This window comes from Sander lucioperca, chromosome 7, assembly GCF_008315115.2.
Source record: "Sander lucioperca isolate FBNREF2018 chromosome 7, SLUC_FBN_1.2, whole genome shotgun sequence".
NCBI lineage: Eukaryota > Metazoa > Chordata > Actinopteri > Perciformes > Percidae > Sander > Sander lucioperca.
In genome coordinates, this window is record NC_050179.1 from 26431126 (window position 1) to 26441178 (window position 10053).

The 10053-nt window shown below is 40.4% G+C and overlaps 1 protein-coding gene across 2 annotated transcripts in view; it reads right to left on the reverse strand.

The window, feature by feature from the left end:
- The window catches only part of cpne2 (copine II), a 73143-nt gene extending 63508 nt beyond the window's left edge, over positions 1-9635 (reverse strand). The window contains exons 1-3 of one of the 2 annotated variants that reach the window (XM_036003378.1): positions 9358-9626; positions 8807-8861; positions 1545-1745 (exon numbers count right to left, since the gene is read on the reverse strand). In XM_036003378.1, the coding sequence (XP_035859271.1) occupies positions 1545-1721 (177 nt within the window). In that variant the 5' untranslated portion in view covers positions 1722-1745; positions 8807-8861; positions 9358-9626. Of the gene's footprint in view, positions 1-1544; positions 1746-8806; positions 8862-9357 lie in introns of both variants that reach the window. The other variant, XM_031294839.2, reaches the window with a different exon arrangement.
- Between the last annotated feature and the right edge of the window lie 418 nt (positions 9636-10053).

Sequence of the window (10053 nt, forward strand, 5' to 3'; positions counted from 1 at the left end):
GCCCCGAAAATCCGTTATCCATTATCTGCTGGCTACAGCGGAACCCCAGAAATATTGGCCGTTGCCCCCAGAGGCTAAATCATCATCAGACCAGTAGCCGATGAGTTCCGATTGGTACAAACCGATTGTTACAAACCATAGACTGTATCATTTTAAATCGTCAAATGTCTTATTACTTGTCGCCTGACATATACACTAACACAAATATATATGCAATAAGCTAATATCGACCCATGATGGATCCTACTTGTGGAACCTTATATCATTAACTTGGCATTCATAATAGAGCCTTTAACCAAGACTATGCAATGCCAGAACAACGTTAAAAGAACGCTCACAAATGCTGCCACATCCTACTGGGCTCAGCACGCCAGGGCTCATGCCAGATGGTCAAGACATCATGAGTTTGGATCTGGCTCACAATATATACTGTCTGCAAAGCAACATAGACAACAAAGAAAATGTTCGTTCTTTGCTAGAAGAAGAGAAGAGGTGGACGTGGCCTTGAAAGCACTTCTAACACTTTTTTAAATTTTCCATCCTCCCTTCAGTCTTCTATTTATTTCTGCCTCCCTTTTATCCTCTTCTCTCCACCTCCATAGAGTTGAAATAAACAGCATGGAGAAGCACCAGAAATGGGTTTGACTCCTCATGATCCCAACGCTAATATATTATCTCTCTGTTCAGCCTTTTCTCCTCAATCTGCCATTTTCATACCCCGCTGATTTCTCTCCTGTTTCCACCTGTTGTATGAAAACAAATGCCTCTCCTGGAGATGGGCAACTGGCGGCCCCCGGGCTGCATGTGGCCCTCGTCCTCACTAGGTGCGGCCCACAAATCAATTTCCAAATAACAAATTGTTGGTTTCACAGGCGTTGGGAGCAAGCGGCCCATTACATTCCCATTTTAATTATATACTGTCCACCGTTAGAGGGCGCTTCCTTGAAAGGCAAGAGGTTTGCTGCCTCGTCAGGTCTTGACCGGCAACGACACACGGCACGAAGAGAGACATAAGCGGCCAAAAAGGAAAACTGGACCAAGAGAGTCGTGTCTTCTAGGCAAGATGGGAAACGGATTATCTTTTTACGGAATTCAAAAGCAAACCAATGTGCTTAGTGTGCCTGGAAACAAAATCAGAAAATAGTTGTACCATTATTGAATGATGATTTTTGTCATTGCACTGAAATAATTGTATATCACTAAGGAATGTGGATGTTTTGTTTCTGTGTTAAGTTCATTAAATGAATAGAAGCACTACATTTGAATATGAAAAATAGAGATGCTGGATAAATAAACTTTGATTACCGGTATATATTTTGTTGTTTTCACTCATTAAGTAGCTATACTTGGCTAATTGAATGATAAGGGTTACAGTATCCTACTGGTGGTGAACAGTCACAAACTGGCCCTCAGGTAGTGAGGATAAACATTTTGTGGCCCGCTCTATAATCAATGTTGCCCATCCCTGCTCTAGTACATCTCCTCCTCCACTTCTCTCTCCATCTGTCAGTTTTTCTCCTATCCCATCATCCCTCCATCCGTACCTCCACCCAGTTCCCATCCACCTCATGGAAGAGAACACAGAAGGGGTCCGACTTGGAGGCTACATCTCGGTCCAGCAGGCTGGTTGCGGTGACAGACAGCTCCACCCGAGTGATGCAGTGTTGAGGTGCGACACTGCGTGTCTGGTCCTCAGTGGTCGAGCCTAGAGTGTATGCCATGGTCTGAGGTCACAATGAATTACCCTGGAGGAAAGAAAACAGAGAAATAAGTAGAATAAACTTCAGTTTCATACATGCCCACATTAGCCTGTTTCTTGGCACTTGGTGCTAAGAGCTACAATGTGAACATTCTCATGTTTAACAGGTACAATGTGTTTTGTACAATGCAAAACATAAGATGTGAATCTTATGTTCACCATCTGAGTTTAGTGTGTTACCAAACTAATATTTGCTAAGTATTAGCACCAAGCACAAAGTACAGCAGAGACTTGTGGACATTTTGCAGGTATGTGGTCATAAACCAAAGTATTGGATTAGCTGCAACGATTATTTTCATTGTTGAAAATTTATAAAACATCACAGTTAAAAATGGAAAATGCCAATCACAATGTCCTAGAGCACAAATTTATGTCATATAATGCCTTGTTTTGTGTGACCAACAGCCCCAAACACAAAAATATTGACTTTACTATTACACTATTACATTTATGAACCTGGAACCATCAGATTTGGCATTGTTGCTTGAAAAATGATTAATTGATTATCAAAATACTTAGCAATTAATTTTCTTTTGATCAACTAATCAGTTAAACGACTAATCGTTAAAGCTCTATATTGGACATGTGATATATTTGACCTGATGATGGCGCTAGTTCAAGTGACATGAGAGCTGATAACCAGGGACACGTTCAATCTCAAAACGTTGTGCACCGTTTTGCTACAGTTTCCGTGTTGAACGACATGTTTCCTCGGAACAGGGTGAAACGGTGTGCAATCAGCTTTGTGTATGTTTTCTCTCGTTTGGTGGGTGTGTGAGAGATGTTACCAAATCAGCAACATGTATGTAAACTTAAGGTAATTAAAAGGCAGAGCACACAGCAGAGTGTGAACCCTGTTTCAGTTTAAAAGGCAACTATTATATAGCATTTTCAGGATAATACTTTGTCGCAACCTCCGCTGTTGTTTCACTGGTTGAAGCTGGAGCTACTGCAATGGAGTATATAACAGCACTTTATACCGTGAAAAATCACCAATAAAGGCTTCTAAAACAAATACTACACAACCGGACATGTCCCAGCAATAAAGTGACCCAGAATTGGGGAGAAATTACCAGCATTGGCCACCAAGATTATAGCTATCTCGCGTTAGCATGCAGCTACCTAATATTTAGCACTAGGCTAACTTTAGATTGTAATGGAAAGAAGCAGCACTTTCTACAGTCAAAAATCACAGATAAAGGCTTCTATAACAAACACTACCCAATTGGACATGTTTCAGCTACTATAGCTAGCAGCTATAGCTATATTATAGCTACTATAGTTAGCAGTGGACACTAATAGAATATAGCAACATTTTCTACAGTAAAAAAACGCAGATATAGGCTTTTAACTAGGGCTGGTCCGAATACCATTTTTTGAGCTTCAAAGCTTCGGTAGTAATGAGCATCGAATATTCGAAGCTTCGGAGAGAGGGGGCTGAACATATTATTATCTCTAATAAAGGCAGGAATCTCTATGGGTCTGTCTGTTTGTTTGCATTTTGATTATTTTGAGAACCTTTCATCCAAATGACTTCACAAGGGAGTGCAGTGTCGTATTTGGTGCAATATAGATAGACAGGCCAGACGCGTTCAGAATTAATAAACTTTTAATAAACTACAGAACAGCGCGAGCAGGAAGCGGTGCGCCTCACGCGAGCAGGGCTTATATGCCCCGACTATCTCAAAGTCTCCTATATTTCGCAGTAGATTAATTTAGATTGATAATAACGGGTAAAAAGGATAATACATTTTGTTTCTATTATTTTATTTTCCACAATGTCAAAGCAACGCAGCTTAACCCAAAATACAAGCTCAGGCATGCACTTCTGTCCATGCAAACTACGCTGTTCTGCGCTCTAGCCAGAGAATACTCCCGTTGCAGGAACACTTTAGTAGTCCAAGAAGAAGCAAATATATTTATTAAGTATAACGAGGTTGGGTTGTCCATCCTATTAAAATGGCTAGGCTATATAAGGAAATTGTAAAAGAGAGTATTATATTTCGAACATATTCAAGCGCGAATGAGAACTGTTTGGAGGGGGATGCCAGGTTGTGCAAAAAAAAACCAAAAAAAAAACCGAATATTCGAATGTCAAATTTTCAAATCGAATACCAACCCACCGAACGAATATTCGAATATTCGAATATTCAGGTCCAGCCCTACTTTTAACCAATTACTACATAACCGGAAATGTTTCAGGAGTAATGTGACCCAGAATTGGGGAAAATTTAACAACATTGGCAGCCAAGATTAGATCTTTTACTGCCGTTAGCATGTAGCTACATGTGACAATGTTAACACCGCAGTAGCTTAAAAAAAACAAAAAAAAAACACTCCACTCCTGCCTACCTGGAGCAGATGGCCAATCATAGAAGGCCAGCTTAGAGTTGCGTAAAACTTAAACGAGAGTAGAAAATACTGTTGAAACCGGAGCATTCAGAACAGTTGGAAATCAGGGGATTTCTCTAAAATACATTTACCTCATTAAATAAAGGAAAATATGACATTATAACATTAAAAATATGACAGAAAATACGGAAAAGCATAATATGTCCACTTTAAATAAATGTTTTGCTACAGTTTGTAGGGGCTGAACATGCCCTCTCTCTCGCTCATTTCCTGTTATCTCTGTACTGTCTATAATTAAGGCTTAAATATGCTAAAAAAGTACCAATGTGTTTGTATAGATACTTTCTCTGTTGATATTTAAACTCATAAAAGACAAACTTGCCAAGATAAAACAGAACAAAAATATAATATAATATATATATATATATATATATATATATATATATATATTGTTGTGTTGAACAATGAATAAACAAAGACATTTCTATGACATAATTTACCACAATCTCTGGGAAATTAACTGTCCTGTAGGTTGTTGTTTACATACACGGTGATGGCTGCTCTCCAGGATAACATGTACAAACTGTAGTTACTTGTTAGGAATCTTGTGTAACCCTTCACAGGAGGCAAGTGTGTTATGTGTGTCTTACACTGACAGCTGACAAAATCATAAATGACTAGAAACACCACTGCAGAGAAAAAATGAGATGCTAGCAACATACAAATCTGTTGCCAGGCAGAGTGTGCATTTCCTTTCAGGAATCAGTGGTTTAGAGAGAGTGTTTGAAATGTGTTGAATTTAGGTAACATTTCAATTTTTATTTCTGTTAGGAGTATATTATTGTGTGAACAAAGAAAGAAGGGAACTGTGTAAAAAATCTGTTACATCACAACTACAATATTTCTCCTGGTGTCTTACAGACTAAATACTAGGGGTGGGCAAAATAATCGATTCTTAGATGCATCGTGATTCTGTCTAGAACGAGTCGATGCTCGATTCTGATTAGTTAATAATCGATTAAAAAAATGTTTTTATTTAAAAACGACTGTCTAGGTACAAATCAGAAAACAGAGTGACTGAAAGAGGATGGGATAATGGACAACAACTTAGAGTTTAGGCAAGAAAAAAAAATCACAGAAAAATGGCCAAAAGGAAAAAAAATATTGTATACACATGATCTAATAAGACATACTTAAAATAAATAGGCTATTCATCTACTTTATCACATTAAATCTGACCACCTCATGTTTCATGTTCTAAGAAGCCAGTTATCCACCTTTAAACATGTCTGAGCCTCTGACATGGAAGACTACTGTGATAGAAGGTGACTTTCACAAGCACGTTTTCTTACTCTATACCTGACTATAACAATTGACAACTCTGTAGTAGTCCCCACCAAGACTGCTAGAAACCTGGGTGTAACACTTGACGACCAACTCTCCTTCACTGCTAACATTGCTGCAACCACCCGATCGTGTAGATACATGCTGCATAACATCAGAAGGATACGTCCCCTTCTAACGCAGAAGGCGGCTCAGGTTCTGGTTCAGGCTCTAGTCATCTCACGTCTAGACTACTGCAACTCCCTCCTGATTGGCCTGCCTGCATGTGCCATCCGACCCCTGCAGCTCATTCAGAACGCAGCGGCTCGACTCGTCTTCAACCTCCCCAAGTTCTCTCACACTACACCTCTCCTCCGCTCTCTTCACTGGTTACCAATTGCGGCCCGCATCCGCTTCAAGACACTAGTACTTACGTACAGGGCCACGAACGGATCAGCACCCGCTTACATCCAGGACATGGTCAAACCATATACCCCAACCCGCCCACTTCGTTCCGCATCAGCCAAACTGCTGGCTGCTCCCTCACAGCGAGGGAGAACTAATCACTCAACGAAATCCCGACTGTTCACTGTCCTGGCTCCCAAATGGTGGAACGAGCTCCCCATCGATATCAGGATGGCCGAAAGCCTACACATCTTCCGCCGAAGGCTAAAAACGCATCTCTTCCGACTACACCTCGGATAAAAAAAAAAAAAATTCTTGAACTTGCACTTTCGAACCTGCACTTTCATTTGTCTCTTTGTAGCTTTGCCTATTTAAAGCTACTGTATTTGCACTTACTACTTGTGGTCTGGAGTTTGAACCTTCACAGTTGAAAGCACTTAATTGTAAGTCGCTTTGGATAAAAGCGTCAGCTAAATGACAAAAAATTTCATTAAAACTTGTGTGTGACAAATACTGTATATGTGAAAGCCTAAGCTTTGTCTAGCTGCTTTGTCTAGGAAGTGATTAGCAAACTCTGAGTAGCAAACTCTGATTTATATGTATATTTTTACAAATCACGCATGGAAATGTACATCGATGCATCGAGATTCAATCGAATTGAATCGTGAGGTGCCAAGAGAGTTTAATTAGACTAATGACACTGATACTGTAAGAAATACCCACTGAGGAAGAATTAAACACAGGCGTAAACACACAAGCAGAATGTTGGGCATTGGCCATTAAGGTTGACTCTGGTGTAGGTCACGGCCACCCTCAGGAAACCCCAACAATATCCAGTATTATGTAAACATATTACAAAGACACACACACACACACACACACACACACAGAAACACAGATGAAAGCCGTCACAGAACCTTCAAAATAGAAAAATCTCAGGCAAGGAGAAAGGCATGAAGAGAAAACACACATGTATATAAACACTTTTTGAGTGTAATAACAACTACGTCATGTTGTTCTCAGTAATAACTTGTGTCGTATTTGAAATAATTTCCTAGAGGATTTAAGGACAGATAAACAGCACACCACCTTGTGTCCATAAAGATGGTTTTGTTCTCTGAGCGGCAAGCTAAAAGGATGCTGTCAGTTGCTAAGATACTAATGTGTCATAAGCAGCGTGCCCCTCCCCGGTTTGCTCCTGTGATGTCATACTGGTAGCGGTGATGTCCTGAAAATACCAGTGTAAAATGTTCATTCATTTACTCAGTCATTCATAGGTGGTGAAAGGTTGTTTTTGACTGGATACTTACTTATTTATTCATTGTTCATGGATGATGAATGGATGAAATAATTAAAGATTACACTTCCTTTTTCCAAGCTCATAAAAATTCAAAGACACAAAATGTCTGTTAGCACCCATTTACAGACACCACCCAATTCATACATGATGCTGCAATGCATTAGGGCAGGTGTTACAGCAGGATATCCTGCCTCTAATAGTCAAGAATGCTTCAGGGGAGAAAAACAATGTCTACTGTTAAAGTCAGAGATCTTGAACAGGGAGTCCGAGACCCCTAGGGGGTCCTCAGATTTAGTGCAGGGGGACCGGCAAATTATTGTTAATGTTTTGATAGTCTATATCCTTGACGTTCCACTTCCAGGATTGCTCTGTTGCCGACGGAAATTCCGCCGGATTTGACTGATATCCGTTGCCTTGGTCTTCCTTTGTGTTGGCATTTTAAACTGCGGTGTGAGGTATGGTTACGGTATGAGGACTATGGTTAACTTTGTCTCAGATCTCTGTGGGACAGACAGCTATCTAGACTATCTGTCCAATCTGAGTTTTCTGTTGCACGACTAAAACAACTTTTGAACGTACACATGTTCCACCAAAACAAATTCTTAGCGCCGCTCAAGACGATCGTGATTGGTTTAAAGAAATGCCAATAAACCAGAGAACATTTTTTTTTGTCCATCCCAGAAGGCTGCTTTCTCCGCAGCGCTGTGGAGGAAGGTCTGGCAATGCGAGACTAGACGCAGAGTGGTAGCTAGCTTTCATTACAGTTTTTTGTTGCACGACTAAAACAACTATTGAACGTACACATGTTCCACCAAAACAAGTTCCTTCCCGAGGCTTTTTTGCAGAGGCGCCGTTGCTCCATACAGCGTTTAGCGCTGCCCAAGCAAGCAATTGTCATTGGTTTTGAAGAAATGCCAATGAACCAGAGCACGTTTTTCTCCCATCCTGGAATGCTGTTTGGACTTGCCAGACACCCCTGCAGCGCTGCCGTGAAGGAAGGTCTGGCAAAGCAAGACTAATGTTTTGAAAGTTTTTTTTCAAAAATGAAGATGTCTTAACATGAATCCAACATATTATTAGCAAATATAAATCAGCCTATTTGTGAAAAAATCCCATTGATGATAGGCTTACTGGCCTATAGATAAGGTAGTCACTAAGGTAGCCATCCACAGATACAGTTAAACCTTAAGGATTCATTGTGCCACATGCACGTTTAACATCAAAACGTGATTTATAAAATCATGCCAACACTTATTTTAATAGCTTAGTATTCTATGCACTAAAAAGGTATGTAGAAAGGATTTAGGCCACCCTACACATTATTGTAGGCCCAGTTTAATATGCAACTTCATTTTATTCATAACATGATTTTCCTGTCTTTCAATGGTAATACTAAAGCTGCTGTTGCCATAACCTTCCGAACCAACTCCGCTTGGAATGATTTACTGCAGCTGCAAACAACCTGGACCTGCTATTAACACCAAATTACATCTCTTTTAGTGTGCCATTATACAAAGACCATTTGCACTTTGTGTGTTGGAGAGTGGAGCAGCACTATGTGTTTGAGCGCATTACAGGTAAATGATGATACACAAACCATCCAAACTACAGGCAGCCAGAGGCCTGGCAATCTTGTTAAGGTGTTTGGTTGTAGGCCTACTACTGACCCTGCTGAAGACGTTCACAGCCAGTCACACTTCACATCCACACCTGTCCTCTTTGCAGGAGGATAGAGCATAAGAGAGAGAGAGGAGGCTAACTGACTGACGAGCAAAACAGCATGGAAGCTGTTTCATACTTGTTAATAGCAGAGTGAGCTCTGCACATTAAGTCTAATTACACGTCCTGGCTGCCATATTCGTGCCAAAGAAGTTCAGACTGTAAACAGTAATCATTTAGAGATTTGTCAATTTAAATTGAACATGACATAAAAAAACACTAAAGCAGCAACTCTCTCGTTCATACTCAGGCACGCGCGCGTATGTTACCTTTGATATTCACCCAGCATGAAAGGTGTGCAGTAAAATGTCACATCCTTCCAACATCTTAACCTTTCTAACCAGCAGACTGACTGTACATTTCGGTTGCGGAGTCATTTTTTGAAAACTGAGCGCCCCTTAGTAGCTTCTAACAGCAAACACCACACACCACCTAACTGTTAAATCTCTACAAATGAATATCAAAGAGGAACAAACATGAAAACTGATGTCACGCTCACCTCGGTAAATTACGTCCAACTTCTTTGCCGCTTTTCAGTTTAGAATTTTTTTTTTAATTACCGCGCTCAGTGAGAGAGTGAGAGGAGAAATGAAATCCCCCAAAGCTTTTTTCTACCAAAGACTGAACACTGAAGTTGCTGTTGCCATTTTTATGCCGAGTATCCTGGAAGACGCAACAGTTTGTGAATATAAATCATCCTCGTAGCCACCTGGACTCTGTTCTCTTCTCTCTGCACTGATGGACCGAGCTGCGCCAAGCTAACTGAACTACCTTACGACCGGAAGTACTATGAGTTCCCCTTACAAAATAAAAGCGTCGCTGTCAAACAGATGCAAAGCGCTTCCGTCTTAAGTGTGTTAAGTGTGTGTGTGTGTGTGTGTGTGTGTGTGTGTGTGTGTGTGTGTGTGTGTGTGTGTGTGTGTGTGTGTGTGTGTGTGTGTGTGTGTGTGTGTGTGTGTGTGTGTGTGTGTGTGTGTGTTTTTAACCAGATATAGTTTTAGTATTACCGGTAGACTTGACACTCATATAGACATTTTTTGTGCGATTGTCGTACATTATGGTTTTATTTAATGACCAGCATAATACTCTAAATTACAGCAGCCTTTTGTTTCTGTAATAGATAAATCTAGTATGGAAAGCATATTGTTTCACTGGCACCCTCTTGTGGTTAATACATGTATTACGACCCAAGTTT